This window comes from Piliocolobus tephrosceles, chromosome 21, assembly GCF_002776525.5.
Source record: "Piliocolobus tephrosceles isolate RC106 chromosome 21, ASM277652v3, whole genome shotgun sequence".
Lineage (NCBI taxonomy): Eukaryota > Metazoa > Chordata > Mammalia > Primates > Cercopithecidae > Piliocolobus > Piliocolobus tephrosceles.
This window is the reverse complement of record NC_045454.1, coordinates 4268932-4289080: the sequence shown is the minus strand read 5'-3', so window position 1 is coordinate 4289080 and position 20149 is coordinate 4268932. Positions and strand designations below refer to the sequence as shown.

The window sequence follows — 20149 nt, the reverse complement described above, 5'->3', positions numbered from 1 at the left end:
CCTGGCTAATTTTTTTGTATTTTTAGTAGAGATGGGGTTTCGCCATGTTGACCAAGCTGTTCTTGAACTCCTGACCTCAGTGATCTACCCACCTCTGTCTCCCAAAGTGCTGGTATTACAGGCGTGAGCCACCACACCCAGCCCAGAATTTTTTTTTTTTTTGAGAGAGTCTCGCTCTGTCGCCCAGGCTGGAGTGCAGTGGCACGATCTCAGCTCACAGCATCCTTCGTCTCACCTCCGAGGTTGAAGCAATTCTCCTGCCTCAGCCTCCTGAGTAGCTGGGACTACAGGCGCCCGCCACCATGCCCAGCTATTTTTTGTATTTTTAGTAGAGGCAGGGTTTCACCATGTTGGCTAAGCTGGTCTCGAACTCCTGACCTCAGGTGATCCACCCGCCTGCCTCCCAAAGTGTTGGGATTACAGGTATGAGCCACCGCGCCTGGCTGGCCCAGACTTTTCTTCTGCATCTTCCTCGCCTCTCAGCCTTCACAGAAATGAAGAGAGTCAGGACCTTGCTCTGGATTAGGCTTTGGCTTAAGAGAATGTTAGCTCTTTTTGGGTAGTTTGATCTCCTATCCAGACCATTAAAGCTTTCTCCCTATTGGCAACAAGGCCATTTCGGTTTCTTGTCATTCATATATTCACTTTTCTTTTCCCTCAAGTTTTTCTCTTGCCATCACGATTTGGCTGTTTGGCACAAGAGGGCTAAGTTTGGGCCTGTCTTTCATTTGACACACCTTCCTCACTAAGTTTAATCATTTCTAGCTTTTGATTTGAAGTTAGAGGTTTGGCTCTTCCTTTCACTTGAACACTTAGTGGCCATTGTAGGGTTATTAACTGGCCTAATTTCAATATTTTTTTTTGTCTCAGGGAATAGGGAGGCCTGAGGAAAGAGACAGACAGTGTGTATGAGTGAGCAATAGCAGGTTGGTGGAGGATTCAGGACACAACAATTATCTGCTAAGTTCATTGTCTTATATACGTGTGGTTCCTTTCACTCCAGGACAATTACAATAGTTACAACAAAAATTACCACCAATCACCATAACAGATAATAATAATGCAATAGTTTGAAGTATTTTGAGAATTACCAAAATGTGACACAGAGACACAAAGAGAGCATACGCTGTTTTTTTTTTTTTTTTTTTTTTTTTTTGAGGCGGAGTCTCGCTCTGTCGCCTGGACTCAGCTCACTGCAAGCTCCGCCTCCCGGGTTTACGCCATTCTCCTGCCTCAGCCTCCCGAGTTGCTGGGACTATAGGCGCCCGCCACCTCACCCGGCTAGTTTTTTGTATTTTTTTTAGTAGAGACGGGGTTTCACCATGTTAGCCAGGATGGTCTCGATCTCCTGACCTCGTGATCCGCCCGTCTCGGCCTCCCAAAGTGCTGGGATTACAGGCTTGAGCCACCGCGCCCGGCCACGCTGTTTGATAAATGATGACAATAGACTTAATTGACACAGGTTACCACAAACCTTCAACTTGTAAAAAATGCAGCATCTGCATAGGATAATTAAGCAAAGTGCAAGAAAACAAGGTAACGCCTGTACCTGGAAGTTAGTCCTGACACAGAACCCTAAAGACTTACTGTATTTCCTCTATTCTGTGATACGTATCTTGCCATATTTTAACATCTGAAATCAAATCAAGTTAATCAATGATGTGGTTTAATTGGCAGCTTTTTTTTTTTTTTTTTTTTTTTTTAAGAGTCTCACTGTGTCATCCAGGCTGGAGTACAGTGGTGCAATCTTGGCTCACTGTAGCCTCCGCCTGCCAGGTTCAAGCGATTCTGTTGCCTCAGCCTCTCAAGTAGCTGAGATTAGAGGTGCATGCCACCACACCCAGCTAATTAAGGTATTTTAGTAGAGACGGGGTTTTGCCAGGCTGGTCTTGAACTCCTGACCTCAGGCCACCACGGTGTCCCAAAGTGCTGGGATTACAGGTGTGAGGCACCATGCCTCAGGCAGCCTTTTATTGGCACAGAAAATGTACACGTTACCATCTGTTGTCTTGGAATCAATGAAATAAGAGTAATATCAGAAGGAGGAATTGAATGATTAGTGAGATTAGTCCGTTTGAGGAGAAATAGAACACTCAAGGAAAAAATCTGTTGCTGAGATGACAATTAACATTGACATATCCGATGCAGTACAAAATGGCCAGTCTGTGTGCCATTGTAGTCCCTCCTACCTTGCTGAATAATCATTGTTATCCCCCTTCTTTCTTACAGCCTGTGTCAGCCATGATTGTTATTTTATTGCAAGATTTTTAAAGTTCATAATGTGGAGGGAAGCCAAACAGCACAGAAGAGTATATGTTGTTTTGTTTTTTTTGAGATGGAGTCTGGCTCTGTCGCCCAGGCTGGAGTGCAGTGGCGCGATCTCAGCTCACTGCAAGCTCCGCCTCCCGGGTTCACACCATTCTCCTGCCTCAGCCTCCCGAGTAGCTGGGACTACAGGCGCTGCCACCATGCCCAGCTAATTTTTTTGCATTTTTTTAGTAGAGACGGAGTTTCACCGTGTTAGCCAGGATGGTCTTGATCTCCTGACCTCGTGATCCACTCGCCTTGGCCTCCCAAATTGCTGGGATTACAGGTGTGAACCATGCCAGCTGAGTTATCTTTTTTTCTTTTTTTTTTTTTTTTGAGACGGAGTCTCGCTCTCTGGGGCTGGAGTGCAGTGACCGGATCTCAGCTCCCTGCAAGCTCCGCCTCTCTGGTTTATGCCATTCTCCTGCCTCAGCCTCCCGAGTAGCTGGGACTACAGGCTCCGGCCACCACGCCTAGCTAATTTTTTTTGTATTTTTTAGTAGAGACGGGGTTTCACCGTGTTAGCCAGGATGATCTCGATCTCCTGACCTCGTGATCCGCCCGTCTCGGCCTCCCAAAGTGCTGGGATTACAGGCTTGAGCCACAACTCTTTTTTTCTTTTTTAGATGGAATTTTGCTCTTTTGCCCAGGCTGGAGTGCAGTAGCGCGATCTCAGCTCACTGCAATCTCCGCCTTCCAGTTTCCAGCGATTCTCCTGTCTCAGCCTCCCAAGTAGCTGGAATTACAGACGCCTGCCACCATGCCTGTTAAATAAGCTGCCTAAACAGGGAAAAGTCACCATCCTTATGGAGCTTCTACTGTAGCTTTTAAACTGAAATACCTTTTGGTCAGTATCATGTGTATGTGTCAGTATCATGTGTATGTGTATGCGTGTGTGCACTTTGAGCCTTTTATTTATAAAAGAAAACATAATGTGCCTGGTAGCTAATAGGTGCTCATTTAAGTGTGTGATCTCTGGCTGCTCAGAAGGCCTATATAGGAAACTCAACCCTAATTAAAGAAAAAAAGTATGTGAAATGACATGAACACATTGGTGCAGGGCCATGCAGCCTGGTTAGGAGTGAGACTCCCTCTCAAAAAACAGAGGAAAAAAAAAAAAGGCCAGGTGCGGTGGCTCACACCTGTAATCCCAGCACTTTGGGAGGCCGAGGTGGGCGAATCACCTGAGGTCAGGAGTTTCAGACCAGCCTGGCTGACATGGTGAAACCCCGTCTCTACTAAAAATGCAAAAATTAGCCGGGCATGGCAGCGCATGCCTGTAATCCCAGCTACTCAGGAGACTGAGGCAGGAGAATTGCTTGAATTCAGGAGGCAGAGTTTGCAATGAGCTGAAATTGCATCACTGCTCTCCAACCTTGGCAACAGAGCAAGACTCTGTCTAAAAAAAAAAAAAGAAGAAGAAGAAAAAGAAAGTGTTTATGGGAAAGCACAAGACTTAGAATAGCTAAAATAACTTTGAAACAGAAAAACAGTGGGAGGAATAACTGCACCTGATGTTGTTACTCTGTAGCCACGGTAACCTAGTGTGGTGTTGGCTGACACGTAGATCAGTGGAACAGAATCGAGGGCCCAGAAATAGACCCACAAAGATATTCCTGACTGATTTTTTAAGGAGCAAAAGCTATTCAATGCAGGAAAGATGGCCATTTCCAGACGGTGCAAGAGCAGTTGGCCATCTGTGGTGTAATAAAACCTACATTTGATCTTTTTTCTTTTTTAGATGGAGTTTTGCTCTTTTGCCCAGGCTGGAGTGCAGTGGCATGATCTCACCTCACTGCAACCTCTGCCTTCTGGTTTCCAGCGATTCTCCTGCCTCAGCCTCCTGAGTAGCTGGAATTACAGGCTCCCGCAACCATGCCCAACTAATTTTGGAATTTTGTGAGTAATAGGAATAGGGTTTGCAATTCATAAGGAGCCCCTTTCGACCACACCTGAGTTTATGCTAATGAGGTGACTCCAGTGGGACCCATAGGTATCTTCAGAATGGGGATAGTCACCTTAAAGAAGGTGTGGACCCTCTCCCCCACGATGGAGAGAGCTGGGTTGGTGAACACATCCAAAGTGCTGGGAGGCTGGCTTACCCAGAGGGCGCATGGACACACTGCACCTTCAGTGCCCCCGCCCAGACCCTACCTATGCATCTCTTCTATTTGGCAGTTCTTGAGTTATATCCATTAAAATAAACTGGGAAGACTGGCCATGGGGGCTCATACCTGTAATCCCAGCACTTTGGAAGGCCAAGGTGGGAGGCTTGCTTGAGCCCAGGAGTCTGAGACCAGCCTTAGCAATATAGTGAGACCCTATCTCTTAAAAAAAAAAAAAATTACCTGGGCATGGTAGCATGCACCTGTAGTTCCAGCTACTTAGCAGGCTGAGGTGAGGATCACTTGAGCCTGGAACGTCAAGGCTGCAGTGATTCATGATGGCACCACTGCACTCTAGCCTCAATGACAGAGTGAGACCTTGTCTCAAAAACAAAAGCTTTCAAAACGGAACAATTTTTTTTTTTTTAATTAGAAAACAGGCCAAAGATATGAACAGATACTTTAATGAAGAGGGTATACAAATGCCAAAAAAATCATGAGAGTGTGCTCAACCTTGTTAGCAATTAAAGGAAATGCAAATTGAAACCACAATGATCCATCAGTACACACCTATCAGAATGGCCAAAATAAAAAATTGCAAAACACAAATGCTGATAAAAATGTGAAGTGGATTCGCACATTCATTGGCGGTGGGAGTGTAAAATGGTCCAGCTACTCTGGACGAGAGTATGGCAGCTTCTTCCAACTCTCATAAGCACGTGTTCACTTTGTGACCTAGCAATTGCACTCTTGGGCTTTTATCTCAGAAAAGTGAAAACCTACGTTCACAGAAAAATCTGTAGGCGAATATTCATAACAGCATTATTTTTAATAGCAAAATACTGAAAACGATCCTAAAATCTTTCAGTGGGAGAATGTTTAAACTGCTGTATACCATAGAATACTACTTATCAATAAAATGGAATGAACTGTTGATACATAGTGCTTCAGTGCATCTCAGAGGAATTACGTTCAGTGAAAAAGCCAATCTGAAGAGGCCACATACTGTGTGATCCCACTTATATGACACTGTGAAGGCAAAAATGTAGCAGTGGACTACTTAGATTGGCTGTTTCCTGGGGTTGTGGGCGGGGAGAGAGTGACTACCAGGAGACAGCAGGAGGATTTTGGGGCAGTGGAGCTGTTCTTTGTCCCGAGTTTGTTGGTGGATATGAGTTAAAATTCATAGAACTGAATACCAAAATGTGCGGTGTATGTAAATTTAAAATAAAATATATAAACTGTTCAGATACACATTTTAAAAATCAGTTCACACAAAAACGACTAAAATGGCATCTTCATAAGCGCCTCTATCTGGAAAACTGAAATGGGAAGCAGCTCCTGGCCCTGTCCTGCCTTCCAAGGTGGCTACATTTATATAGGACTTTGCCAAAGCCCTCACCCCGGCTGCCGCTCACGTTTCCCTCATTTCAGCAGTTCCTGAAGCCCTGGGATGGGTAATCTTTGAGTTCTATCCACTCCCTGAAACTGCAGAACCCATTTTAGCGCATCAGTGCCTCTGGGTCTCCACCTCTTGTCTCCCCAGTACTGGGTCTGCCAGTCCCCGTCTCTGTATCTCTGTCCAGATCTGTCTAAGCCTCGAGTGCTCCTCTTCTATGGGTCTCTCTTTTCCTAAGCCTGAGCTGGTGTGTCCCTTTCCGTGTCCGTCTCTGTACATCTCTGTTTCTGGGACCCCAGGGCGTCTTGGTCTGCCCCCGAGCGTCTGTGGGTCTTCATGCTTCTCTCCCTCCCGGTCTGCGCGTCTTTTTGTCTCTGTTTCTCTGTTTCTCACCGTCTTTGTTTCTCGGGTCTCTGGTTGTCAGGGGGCTATTATTTACCCGCTTGTTTACCTCGTTGCCATGGTGCCCAAGATGACGCAGGCGCCGGAGTGGGCGGGACGCCAGGAGACCACGCTCGCGTCTGATTGGCCGTGAGCCCTGTCACGGCTCCCTTGCTCGCCCCGCTTCGCCTCACGGTCTCGCGGCATTGTGGGAATCGTAGTCCGCGGTGAGGCCTAGTGCGCAGGCGCAGTTTGCCGGCCGCCATCGCGCACTAGGGCTCCGGGCGGCTGGGACCGGCCTGGGGCAGCTGCGCAGCAGGTGGGTAGGTCCCGGGGCCGCAGCGCGGGGGTCAGGGAGCGACCCCGACGGGGCAGATGGTGAGGACGCCTCTGGGGGCAGCGTTGGAGGAAGGGGCCAGGGTGTTCCCGGGGTTGGGGTGCGAGCCCCCGCTGTGCATCCAGCAGGCCGAGGGTCTGGCAGCCCTCGCATGGAGTGCGGGGCGGGGGCCGGGTCCCCTCGGGAATGGGGCTGAGATCAGGATCGGTGAGAGGCCCTGCAGGCAGGTAGGGAACTAGTGCAACCCCCACCCAGTGTAGGCTCTGGAAGGGGAGGCGCTTAGGGGACCCTGTGGGTGGGAGACCAGGAAGGGGCGGCTCCTGTTGGGGGAGAGATGGGGGAAGGGGAGGCTCCTGATGAGGGAGAAAGCGGGGAGGGGGAAGCTGCTGAGGGGGAAGAAAGCGGGGAGGGGGAGTCTCCTGAGGGGGGAGAAAAGGGGGACTGGGAGGCTTCTGAGTGGGGAAGGGGAGGGAGGGGAGGAAGTGTGGGCTGAGGGTGTGAGGGTGTCCTGGTTGGGGGAAGCTGGGCAGGCTGTGGCCCCAGGGGCTGGAGCAGGGAAGGGGTGGAGGGCGCGGGGACCAAAGGGGAGCCTAGGATGGGCATTGTCTCTCTTGCCCCCACCTTTGGGAGATCTTGCCTCTCCTCAGTGACCTGGGGGTGGGTTCTGTTTGAGTGAGGTGCCTGCGCCCACCTCGGAGACCCCTCTCGTGGAAGAGGCAAGAGTGGGGTTACTGGCTTCAGGCCTGACTCGGGGAGTTGGGGTGGGGGCTTGACTCACCCTCCCATCACTCCTTCCCCATCTCCTTTCTCTCACCCTCCCCGGTTCCTCCTTCCTTTTCCCAGTCCCCCCACCCCCTTCCATACTGTCCGGCTTTCCCTGCTCCTGCTCCTTCCTCTGCTTTCTCCTCTCCCTGCTTCCTTCCCTCCCCGCTTCCCTCATTTTTGTCTGCCCTCCTTCCACTTTTGCATATATGCACCTGTGTCCTTGCTGACTCCTGGGGGAGGCTGAGTGGCACAGTCACTTGGTTCGATGTCACCTTCTCGGTTCCATGTCACCTCTTCCATCCCATCGTGTCCTGCAGATGGTTTCCTGCCCTGGAGTCACAGCAGGGCCACATGTCGAATCGAGTTGCTGTTTTCTCTGCATGATGCTTGACTCTGTGACTTCCTGGGTATTTCTGGCCTTGGGCTTTTGGGGAGCCTAGGCCAGTTGCGCAGGACCTCTCTCTGGTTCTGTGTGTCCTGGTGAGTGGATCAGGGACCACAAAAGGCAGCTGAGATGTGAACGACGACCCTCACTGCATGTTTTTTCATTCTTTTGAAAGCACCTTTACCCCCTTTTATAATGAGTAAGTGATCTGTGGATGAAGCCAGGGCAGACTCTGGGACTATCCGGCGACCCATCAAGAACCGTGCCCCATGCATTGAGCTTCCCTGGCTGATCCTCAGGCCCGTGGCTGGGGGGTGGTTTGCTAGACCCTGCCGATGAGTGGGGTGGGATGGAGAGCTGTGACAAATATTCCTCAGGTGGCCAGGGCTGGGCCCACGGAGGGATGAAGGGGATTTGCCACAGGACTCTGGAGACCCACCAGGCTTGGGGCCCCTCAGCTCAGCCACCCCTCACCCACCGTGGCTCCCTCTGCCTCAGCCTCTGTATTCCAGGCCTCTGGGTGCGGCAAAGCCTACAGGACTGGCTCAAGACTTGTGCAGACTGGCTGGGCACGGTGGCTTGCACCTGTAATACCAGCACTTTGGGAGGCCGAGGTGGGCGGATCACGAGGTCAGGAGATAGAGGCCATCCTGTCTAACACAGTGAAACCCCGTCTCTACTAAAAATACAAAAAAATTAGCCGGCCGTGGTGGTGGGCGCCTGTGGTCCCACTTACTCAGGAGGCAGAGGCAGGAGAATGGCGTGAACCCAGAGGCGGAGCTTGCAGTGAGCCGAGATCGCACCACTGCACTCCAGCCAGGGTGACAGAGCGAGACAAAAAAAAAAAAAAAAAAACTTGTGCAGACTGCTTCATTTGCTGAGGCTGGGGGGCTGGGCTCCAGGAAAATCCTATCTGAGACAAATCCTGGACGGTCCCAAGATTTGGGGGATGGAGGTTTGCCCAGTGACCAAGCCAGACTCCAGAAAGGTGTGGCCTCATTCAAGCAGGCTGTGGCAGGAAAGGGTCCCAGTGGTATCTCTTGTTTGTTTGTTTTTGAGACACGGGCTCATTCTGTCGCCCAGGCTGGAGTGCAGTAGCCAATCATATATCACTACAGCCTCCAACCCCTGGGCTCAAGCAATCCTCCTGCCTAAGACTCCCCAGGCTGTGGGATTATAGATGTTCGCTGCCGCGCCTGCCCCGGTGAGATCTCTAAGAGGAGAGTCCTTCTGACAGCGTGACCAGGGATGGGGCTGAAGGAGGCAAGAAGACACAAGGCCAGAGATTTCTGGAGGCTCCTCGGATGGCCTCATCCTCCTGGCTGTGAGCATCAGGGTCCCAGTAGGAAGGGAGATGAACATGGAGAGGCTGTTTTCACAGGACGCAGCAGCTTTCTTGCAGCTGGGCATTTTAGGAGACCCCTGGCTCCATGGAAGCCTCTGCTTTGCAGGTGAATGGAGGGAGGGGATGCAGAGGTAGCTTCCCAGAGAGGCTCACGGGGGAAGAGCACAGAGGAGAGGAGCTCCCGTGCCTGTCCCCAGCGGCTGACGTGTGTCCCCCACTGTCTTGGCCAGTGACCCAGCCAGAGGATGTCCCATCCTCCCCACCTCATCCCACCCCTGCCAATGGCCGAGGACCCTTTGCTCATTCTACCTAGACCCCGATGCCTCCATGCTCAGAGCTGGGAAGCTGGAGCAGGAAGAGAGGGGCTGGGGGGAGCTGGCTGGGACCTGCCCACTGTGGAGGCCATGAGGGCTAGAGGGGAGGGCTGGCAGGAAGCCTCTTAAAGGGTGGGCTTATGGGCCTGGCGGGGGAATGACGAGTGGCAGCATCACTTTGCAGGTGGGGTCCCAGCCTTAGAGCTTGGCTGCCTCATGCCTCTGTTTCCCCACCTGCACCTTGGGGCTGCTTCTGGTTCCTACCCCTCTGGGATTGTAAGGTTCTGATGAGGGAAATTTCTGTGCACACACATTATGGAGCTCACAATTTGTTTTGTGGAGACAGGTTCTCTGCAAGGTGAACGTGCCTCTGGCGTGCTAAGAAAGCCAAAATTACATGCCCTCAGGACCACACCTCTGTCCATGCACCAAGTAGAGCTCTGTACCTCCATTGCCAGGGGGGTAGAGCCGGCATCACGCTTCCCATCAGGAGAGGCTGCAGAACAGGGGTTAGCATACCCACCTGCAGGCTAGCAGTGACCTGTTTTCTTTGTATTTATTAGAGACAGGGTCTTGCTGTGTTGCTCATGCTGGAATACAGTGGCACCAACTGTGGCTCACTGCAGCCTCCAACTCCTGGAATTAAGGGGTCCTCCCACCTTAGCCTCCCACACAGCTGGGACCACAGGTGTGAGCCACCACGCCTGGCTATTTTTTTTTTTTTTTTTGCAACAGGGTCTCACTCTGTCACCCAGGCTGCAGTGCAGTGTTGTGATCACAGCTCACTGCAGCCTTCACCTCCTGAGTTCAGGTAATCCTCCAACCTCAGTCTCCAGAGTAGCCGGGACTACAGGCATGCAGCACCATGCCCAGCTAATTTTTCTGTTTGTTGTAGAAACGAGGTGTTGGCATGTTGCCCAGGCTGTTCTCGAGCTCCTGGGCTCAAGCTGTCCACCCCCCTTGGCCTCCCAAAGTACTGGAATTACAGGTGTGAGCCACCACGCCTGGCCACCTGTTTTTATAAATGAGGGTGTGTAAGAACATGCCAAACCTGTGGGTACACACAGGGCTCTGGCTGCTTACTTGCCACAAGGGAGAGTTGAGTAGTTGAAACTGAGACTGTCTGGCCCTTTATATCTGCTACTCTCTGTTCTTGGAAGATGAATAAGAGGATGTATTTCTTTTCTTTTTTTGGGGGGGGGTGGATGGTGTCTCGCTCTGTCGCCCAGGCTGCAGTGCAGTGGCGCAGTCTCGGCTCACTGCAAGCTCCACCTCCTGGGTTCACGCCATTCTCCTGCCTCAGCCTCCCGAGTAGCTGGGACTACAGGCGCCTGCCGCTATGCCTGGCTAATTTATTATTATTATTATTTTTTTTGTATTTGTAGTAGAGACAGGATTTCACTGTGTTAGCCAGGATGGTCTCGATCTCCTGACCTCGTGATCTGCCTGCCTCAGCCTCTGAAAAGAGAGGATGTATTTCTAGTCCCAAGGGAAAGAAACCGTTTTTAAGTGGGTTTCTGAACTCAGAAGTCCAATTTAAAAAATGGTTGAAGGCTGGGTGCAGTGGCTCATGCCTGTAATCCTGGCACTTTGGGAGGCCGAGGCGGGTGGATCACTTGAGGTCAGCAGTTAGAGACCAACCTGGCCAACATGGTGAAACCCCATCTGTACTAAAAATACAAAAATTAGCTGGGCATGTTGGCAAATGCCTCTAACCCCCGTGACTCAGGAGGCTGAGGGAGGAGAATTGCTTGAACCCAGGAGGTGGAAGTTGCGATGAGCTGACATTGCCGCAGTGCTCCAGCCTGGGCAACAGGGTGAGACTCTGTCTCCAAAAATAAAAGAGATCGCATTAGATAGTAAGAAACATTAGAGCATTACCTGTGACCAAAAGACAGCATGGAGTGAAAAGACAAGCCACAGATGGGGACAGTGGCAAGATGGAGCCAGACAGGGAACTCGTTAACTAGTTCATAGAAAGAGCTGTAAAGAAAAAGTCACGGGAAAGTGGGCAGTTTACCCACCTTCAGAGATTAGATCATGAGAAAGCGCTCAGTCACAGAGCAGGTGCTCGGGTGTGAGAGTCCTCTGGCAGGGGGTGGAGTGTGTGAGGAGAGGGCACCCTGGCGGGGGCTGCCGTAAGTAGGTGACGGTCTTGAGGTTGTCCCCCGTGCCCTAGCTATCCTGCTTCTCCATATGTCCTTTAAATAGATCAGAAAGGACCCCACAGAGACGGACATGAGGGTCCACAACGGCCAAAAACAAATGAGGCACAGGCTGCATACCCCTCAGCAGAACTGCACTGTTTGTGCAGTCCGCACACACTGAGCCACCTCTGCCCAGGCCCAGGGACCTGCCTGTGAAGAACCCTTAGTCTCCTGGGTACGCATTCCCGTCGGGGAGGCGGTCAGTAGGGAGGTAAAAGGTGGAGGCAGTGAGCAGTGAGCAGGTGTCGGGTGGGGGCGTGCAAGGAGTGCAGAGGAAGGGGCTCCCAAAGGGGCCAGTTGAGAGCTCAGACCTATGAAGTAACAGAAGGGTGGGGCTGGGTGCGGTGGCTCACGTCTGTAATCCCATCGCTTTGGGAGGCCCAGGCAGGCATATCCCTTGAGTCCAGAAGTTACAGACCAGCCTGAGCAACATAGTGAGATCCCTGTCTCTAAAAAAAAAAAAAATTAAAAATCAGCCAGGTGTGGGTAATGTACACCTTTAGTCCCAGCTACTCGGGAGGCTGCGGTGGGAGGATCACTTGAGCTCAGGAGGTTGAGGCTGTAGTAAGCTATGATCATACCACTGCACTCCACCCTGTGTTTAAAAAAAGAAAAAAGCGTGGGTAGCCGGGCGTGGTGGCTCATGCCTGTAATCCCAGCACTTTGGGAGGCCAAGACGGGTGGATCATGAGGTCAGGAGATCGAGACCATCCTGGCTAACACAGTGAAACCCCGTCTCTACTAAAAAATACAAAAAAAAAAAAAAGGGGGGGGGGTCCGGGCGCGGTGGTGGGTGCCTGTAGTCCTAGCTACTCGGGAGGAGGCAGGAGAATGTCATGAACCCGGGAGGTGGAGCTTGCAGTGAACCGAGATCGCGCCACTGCGCTCCAGCCGGGGCAACAGAAAAGGTAGAGGTATCGTGGTGGTGGTGATGGCATGACATGGGTCTGTTTTGCTTGAGTTAAGTGGAAGCTTGTGTAGAATGTCTTCCAACAGCACTTAGAGTTCTGCAGTTCCCTTTAAACTCTGCTAGCCACAGAGAGAGAGGTTGACAGTTGATTCTCTGCAAACTTCTGGTTTTTTCTCTTTCTTTTTTTTTTTGACAGAGTCTTGCTCTGTCACCCAGGCTGGAGTGCAGTGACATGATCTCAGCTCACTACAGCCTCCACCTCCCAGGTTCAAGAGATCCTCCTGCCTCAGGCCCCCTGAGTAGCTGGAATTACAGGTGCCCACCACCACACCTGGCTAATTTTTTTTTATTTTTAGTAGAGAGGGAGTTTTACCATGTTGACCAGGCTGGTCTTGAACTCCTGACCTCAGGCGATCTGCCTGCCTCGGCCTCCCAAAGTGCCGGGATTACAGGCATGAGCCACTGTGCCCAGCCCTGTTTCTTTGTTTTGTTTTGTTTTTTAAACAGCTTATTAATGTATATACCATGAAGTTTACCTATTTCAAGTGGACAGTTCATTGGTTTTTAATATACAGTACTCACCATTGAGCATTTTCACCACCCAAAGAAGAAATCCTGTACCCATTAGCAGTCCCTCCTCATTCCCCCAAATCCCAGCCCCTGGCAATAGCTGGTCGACATTTTGTCTCTATAGATTTGCCTGTTCTAGATGTTTCCTTTCTGTGGAATCACACACCCCGCCCCACCCCACAGCAGCGAGGTCTTTGCGCCCCATATCCTGTTGGAGCAGAACCTGACAGCCTGAGAAGGGCTCCCAGCACCTGGCCTGGTGCGGTTGACTCTGGTTTTCCCTGTAAAACTAGGCCTCCTGCAGCTGTGGGAAGTCCCCTCCCAGCTGGCTCTGTGGACCTTCAGACCCAGGCGGGTCCTGGGAGAAGCTGGACAGCTGCAGTTCACACCCTTGTGTGTCCGTAGCCAGTGACATGAGAGCCTGAGGCTGACGGGAGGCCCGGGCAGCTCTGACCTGCTGGGTTCTGTTTAGTGAGCTCATTGTTGGTGCACAGTTAAAATCAAGGGAGCTCATCCGGAAATCCCGAATACCAGCTCCACTTGAATGATGGGGCCACCCTGTATGCGGGGATTCAGCTGAGGTTGGGGCACAGGTTGGCAGGACCTGAACTCTCCCAGTCATTGTGGTCTCCCCCACCGCCCACCCGCCGTTGTCACTGCTCCTGGGTACTTCCTGCCCCTCCTGCCTAGTTCTGTGGATGCTTTGGTAGAGGCCTACATTCTGCACCATTTCCAGAAACGGGGGTTGTTCAGTGGCCTCCAGAGGGGGCCCCCCACTCCCTATGCTTTTTTCTAAATAATTTCATTTCAGATTTGTGGTGGTTTTAACTGCAGGAACAGTCTTGACACAGCTCCTTCATGTTATTAGAAATTGACATCCCTCTAATATATCTTTTTTTTTTTTTTTTTTTGGGACGGAGTCTCACCGTCGCCCAGGCTGGAGTGCAGTGGCACAATCTCTGCTCAATGCAACCTCTGCCTCAGGGTTCAAGCAGTCCTCCTGCCTCAGCCTCCCAAGTAGCTGGGAATACAGGCGCCTACCACCACGCCCAGCTCATTTTTGTATTTTTAGTAGGGTTTCGCCAGGTTGGTCAGGCTGGTCTCAAACTCCTGACCTCAAGTGATCCACCTGCCTCGGCCTCCCAAAGTGCTGGGATTACAGGCGTGAGCCACCGCACCTGGCCCACATAATATATCTTTTAAATGTAAACAGACCTTGCATTTCTGGTGTAAACACAAACTAGAATGAAGCATAAAGCATGCATGGTTAGGATGGGTTTACTAATATTTTAAGGGTTTTTTTTTTTTTTTTTTTTTTTTGTGGTGGAGCTTCGCTCTTGTTGCCCAGGCTGGAGTGGAATGGCACGATCTCGGCTCACTGCAACCTCCGCCTCCCGGGTTCAAGCAATTCTCCTGCCTCAGCCTCCCAAGTACCTGGGATTAGAGGCAGGTGCCACCACGCCCGACTAATTTTATATTTTTAGTACAGATGGGGTTTTTCCATGTTGGTCAGGCTGGTCTTGAACTCCCGACCTCAGGTTGTCTACCTGTCTCAGCCTTCCAAAGTGCTGGGATTATGGGCGTGAGCCACCGCGCCAGGCCTATTTCAAGGTTTTTACATGTAGGTTTACATAGAGATTGTCAAGTAATTTTTCATTTTCATCCTATTCATGACTGATTTTTTAAAAATTGTGGTAATGAGGCTGGGTGCAGTGGCTCACACCTGTAATCCCAGCACCTTGGGAGGCTGAGGCAGGTGGATCATTTGAGGTCAGGAGTTTGAGACCAGCCTGGCCAACATGGGGACACCCCATCTCTACTAAAAATACAAAAAGTAGCTGGATGTGGTAGTGCATGCTTGTAATTCCAGCTACTGGGGAGACTGAGGCAGGAGAATCGCTTGAACCCGGGAGGTGGAGGTGGCATTGAGCTGAGATTGCGCCACTGCACTCCAGCTTGGGTGACGGAGGGAGACTCAGTCTCAAAGAAAAAAAAAAATCTGGTAAAGCACAGAATGAGTTCCCTCCACTTAGATGCTCCTTTTTATCTACACAAGTACAACGCGGAGGTTCTGATGCCTAACAAGCAGGTTTCTTGGAAATCTGCGTGAACTCTGGGTACGGTGTCTTCGTTCTCTGGCAGCCGGGGTGGCTGTGCCCTGGCCTTATGCAAGGCCATTGTCTTGTCCATGTCCTCTGCAGGTCTGTGGGTTCTGGCACCATCTGAGTCCCCTGGCCATCTGGTCATCCCTGGCACCTCTGCTTTGGAGCCACTTTGTCCCCGATTAGACACAGTCGCGTTTTCCAGTGCCGTTTTGGAAAGATGCTGCCTTTGGAGAAGGCGTTTGCCTCCCCCAGGAGCTCCCCAACCCCCCTGGATCTGCCCACGCCAGGGTCAGCAGCCGGAGTCCAGCAGGAAGAACCCGAGACCATCCCTGAGAGGACCCCTGCTGACCTGGAGTTCTCCCGCCTGCGTTTCCGGGAATTTGTCTACCAGGAGGCTGCCGGGCCCCACCAGACTCTGGCCCGCCTGCATGAGCTGTGCCGTCAGTGGCTGATGCCTGAGGCGCGCTCCAAGGAGCAGATGCTGGAGCTGCTGGTGCTGGAGCAGTTCCTGGGCATCCTGCCTGATAAGGTCCGGCCCTGGGTGGTGGCACAGTACCCTGAGAGCTGCAAGAAGGCAGCCTCCCTGGTGGAGGGCCTCGCTGACGTCCTGGAAGAGCCAGGTGGGCTGCCCCAGAGGAGAAGCATGGTTCAGAGGAGATGGGGAGGGGGTCCTGGAAGGCCCTAGTGCCAGCCATGGCTTGCCTGAGATAATTAAGTTTCCCATGCTGGTGAAGCAGCTCCTTGGTCCTCAGGGGCCAGGACAGTTGCTTGGGCTCCTGCCTTCACGTCTGCCTTCTGGATGTAAGGAAGCCAGAAGGATGAGGGAAAGGGCCCAGCCTCTTTTTTTTTTTTTTTTTTTTTGAGGCAGAGTCTCGCTCTGTCACCAGGCTGGAGTGCAGTGGCGCAATCTCAGCTCACTGCAACCTCTACCTCCTGGGTTCAAGCAATTCTCCTGCCTCAGCCTCTCAAGTAGCTGGGATTACAGGTGCCCACGACGATGCCCAGCTAATGTTTGTATTTTTAGTAAAGATGGGGTTTCACCATGGTCTCTAACTGCTGACCTCAAGTGATCCACCCGCCTCGGCCTCCCAAAGTGCTGGGATTACAGTTGTGAGCCACCGCACCCAGCCCAGCCTCTTAACAGTAAATATTCTGGGTGCTTTGCAGGCCGGAGGTCTCCTGGTCCAAGGATGAGGGTGCAGGATGGGTGGTGATGGGGCCCTGGAGCCTGCAGGTCCCTGTGGTTTAACTGTGTGATTGTTGTTGGCGCGTGTCCTGACCTCTTGGGGTCACAGGTCCCTCCACTGTTGACAGGGATGCTGCTGGGCTCCCCTGCGGGCTCATCCTCAATTCTTAGCGATGGAGTGTACGAGAGGCACATGGACCCTCTGCTGCTACCAGGCGAGCTTGAGAGCCCCAGCCGGGGGGAGATCCCAGCACCTTCTGAGACACGTGAGTGCCCAGCCAGCCTGGCAGCCTCTGCTGGGCCTTAGGTGGTGGGCAGAGGCCTGTGGTTGGGAGAGGGCAGGAGGGCAGCCAGGGAGTCAGGGGCCCCATGGTCCACGCTATCCATTGGGACTTCCTCCTGTAGTTCCTCTGAATGTTAGACATTGTTTATTAAATTAGTCTTCAGAGATTATGCAGATAATCCATACTTGCCACAAATAGTGAAAAAGCATCAATACATAAAGAAAAGAATCTCCCAACCCCCACCATGCACCCTCTGAAAATAAAGGGTCTCAAGTGTCCTGATGCACGTCCCTCATGTCTCCCTGCACATCACACATGCACATTCAGGGCCTGGGGTCGGGCTCCCTGTGTATGCTGTGCTGTGTCTGAGTGCTTGCTGTTCAGATGGGGTGGCTCCTCCAGGCTGTGGTTAGGTCTGGTACTTTAGTTGCCCAGCATCACGTGCTTAGCCCATCTCCATCCTAGAGGTGGACTCTGCCCCTTGCAGTGAATCTGCCATGACACCTCCTGACTTGTGTGCCCCATATGTGAGGCTCTGGGCACTGTGGGTGGGCTCCTCAGGACCGCTGGGCAAATGGTTTGTGAGTTCGACATTTCACATAAAATAGAAACTTCCATGTGGTTTTCCAGAGGTTTTGTGGCTGTTCATTACCAGCATGGGAGGCGCCCACTGGCCTGGATGCAGCCCAGCACTATGTGGTGTTGCTTTTTAGGATTTCCACGAAGGCCAGGCACGGTGCCTCATGCCTGTAATCACAGCACTTTGGGAGGCCAAGGCAGGCAGATCACTTGAGCCCAGGCATTCGAGACCAGCCTGGGCAACATATGGAGACCCCATCTCTACAAAAAAATACAAAAATTAGCCGGGTGTGCACTTGTAGTCGCGCCTACTTGGGAGGCTGAGGTGCGAGGATCACTTGAGTCCAGGAGGTGGAGGGTGCAGTGAGCCAAGATCGTGCCACTGCACTCCAGCCTGGGTGACAGAGTAAGACCCTGTCTTTAAAAAACAAACAAACCAAAAAAAAAAGATTTCCACGAATCTACTGGACTTGAATGGGCATCTCTGGGGCCACCCAAGCCCTGTGGCCACCGCCCTGCTTTGTAAATCAGGGACAGATGTGGTGTCCATTGAGCCTTGGGTGCTGCTGTCATATAAGCACACTGGGGCCTGTGTGGGAGGCAGTGGGGACTCCTTGACCCTTGGGGGAACCTAGCCACAGGGAGCTCGTTACTTCAGCTCTGCCTCCCGCTCTCCCCAGCCTGGCTTTCTCCAGACTCCCTGTTTCTGGAACAGAGGAGGGTCAGAGAAGCAAGAACCGAAGAGGCCAGCCCTGCCAACACCGAGCAGGTGGGTGGGCATGAGTCCCAGGGTGAGGGGCCTGGCCTCAGCTTAGAGGCATTCCCCTCCCCATCACCAGTGCTCAGCAGAGGGCTGCAGCCCCAAATGTCCACAGCGCCGAGGCCCAGAACCCAACCCGGTGGGAGCATGAGGGCGGAATCTTTGTGGTGCGAAGGGGGCTGCCTCCTGCAGTGCACCTGGGTTGGAGCCCCTGACCGGGGCTGACTCCTAGCCGGCTTCTGTGGCTGTGGGGCTGTGGCGGGTCCTCCCTTCTCTAGGGCAGGTGGAAGGTCTCAGCCACGGCTGTACGGCTATTTCAGAAGCTGAAGTCCTTTCCAGAGGAGCCTCAGCACCTGGAGGAGTGGGGCCACCTGGACCCTGCCGAGGAGAACCTGAAGAGCTACCGGAAGCTGCTTCTGTGGGGTGAGACTCACCTGCCTCGGGCTCGCACCTCACTCCCCAACCCCTCCCGCAGGGGTTGGTGCAGGAAACTGTGACCCCAGGGGCTTCGGCTGGGATACTGTAATGTCTTACATGGATTTGAACTTGCACGTGTTTGAGCTTGAATGTATTTGCCGAAGCCCCCACCCTTTCTGATCTAAACATCTGAGTTCTGCCCAGGCCCTGCCTGTAGGACTGAAGCCTCGGAATTTGGAAAGGCCTCCTGGCCCCAAGGCGCCGACATTGCCACCCTCCTTGCCCAGAGACGGGGCCTCACCTGCATGGCCTGGTCAAGGGTCTCCTCTTTTGTAGACATTCTTGCCCCAGAAACCCTCCTTTTAGGGAGGTCCCCCCACTCAGACTCCTGAGCATTTCTTGTCTTAATGTCTTTAACTTTGCTTTCCCTGAGTTCTGCCTCCGCCTGCCCTGTCGCCCTTCCAGCCTTGCCTTCTTTGCTCCACTGTCCAGGGGCCTGACAGGGAGGTGGCCTTGGTGGGGGTCCCAATGCAGAGAAGAGGAGGTGGGCTGTAGCCTGCCCTGGTTGGTTCACAACACACGACGCCCATCAGCTACTCTGTGTTGATGCCTCTTTCATTTCTTTGGTTTTTATCCCCACTCAGGGTATCAGCTTTCCCAGCCTGACGCTGCCTCCAGGCTGGACACTGAGGAACTCCGGTTGGTGGAAAGAGATCCACAAGGAAGCGGTGTCCCAGGTGAGGTTGGGTTGAACTGGTGTTAGGACCGGGTGGGGTTTGCTTTTTCTTCAGAGGCTGAGGGGTCCCCTCCCAGTGCCATCAGCCCCAGCAAAGACCTCAGCATTGACTGCTTCACCATTTTCCCACCACCATGTCAGAGTGAGGCAGGAATCCGGTTACATCCATGGTCTCTTGCTGCATGACAGATCACTCCAAGCCTTGGTCAGTGGCAACAGCAGTGGTGTTAGTTGCCGGGATCTGTGTATGGGTCCCAGGGGTGGCCGTTCTGCCGCATTGGAGGTTCTGTGCCAGCACACCAACGAGAACACCTAGAGGTGGACTTGGGGTGGAGGGCCCTGGGAGCTTGTCGCTGGGGGGCTTGGCCACAGCTGTTGACACCGCTGTCTTCGCCGGCAGCTGGCCCCCTCCCTCCAGGAGGGTGCGCTCTGAGCAGGCTCTGCTTGCATCGTGCATCTCGTGGCCAAGCTAGTGGACGGGTGGAGACCTCCAAAGGCGCGGTTTCCAGAGCCCGGGCTCAGTGGGGCTGCCCTTCCTGTCCTGTCGGTGGCCTCCATTGTTGGAGGCCTCCAGGTCCCACATCTGCAGCAGCAGGCGTGGGGCGCGTGCTGCAGGGCAGCCTGGGAGGGACAGCGCTGCTTCCAAACAGCCGTGAGCCCCGCGGGGATCCAGAGCCCAGAGCCCTGTGTCCTGTTCCGGCAACTGAGGCTCGGCCGGGTCCTCCGCTCCCTGCCCCTGGGCGGGGCGCTCACGCCAGGGCTCTGACCTTGTTCCAGAAGGCGGGAGGCGGCAGGAGACCGCTGGGTGCGCCGGCGAGGAGGCCGCCCCTGCGCAGGGGCTGCCTGAGCTGCCTACGGAGGCGCCCCCAGGGGACGCCCTTGCCGATCCCCCGTCGGGCACCACTGAGGAGGAGGAAGAGCAGCCTGGGAAGGCCCCGGACCCGCAGGACCCGCAGGACTCGCAGGGCCCCCAGGAGCCCCAGGACCCCCAGGACCCGCAGGACCCCCAGGACCCGCAGGACCCCCAGGAGCCCCAGGACCCGCAGGACCCCCAGGA

At 53.1% G+C, this 20149-nt stretch overlaps 1 protein-coding gene across 4 annotated transcripts in view; it reads left to right on the top strand.

Annotated features, from left to right (window-relative positions):
* The first annotated feature begins 6328 nt into the window (after window positions 1–6328).
* Window positions 6329–20149, top strand: part of ZSCAN18 (zinc finger and SCAN domain containing 18) — a 15240-nt gene continuing 1419 nt past the window's right edge. The window contains exons 1-7 of one of the 4 annotated variants that reach the window (XM_026457588.1): window positions 6329–6511; window positions 15227–15750; window positions 16445–16582; window positions 17860–17948; window positions 18260–18362; window positions 19001–19093; window positions 19873–20138. In XM_026457588.1, coding sequence (XP_026313373.1) covers window positions 15348–15750; window positions 16445–16582; window positions 17860–17948; window positions 18260–18362; window positions 19001–19093; window positions 19873–20138 — 1092 coding nt within the window. In that variant the 5' untranslated portion in view covers window positions 6329–6511; window positions 15227–15347. Of the gene's footprint in view, window positions 6571–15226; window positions 15751–16444; window positions 16583–17859; window positions 17949–18259; window positions 18363–19000; window positions 19094–19869; window positions 20139–20149 lie in introns of all 4 variants that reach the window. The other 3 variants (XM_026457589.1, XM_026457586.1, XM_026457587.1) reach the window with 3 other exon arrangements.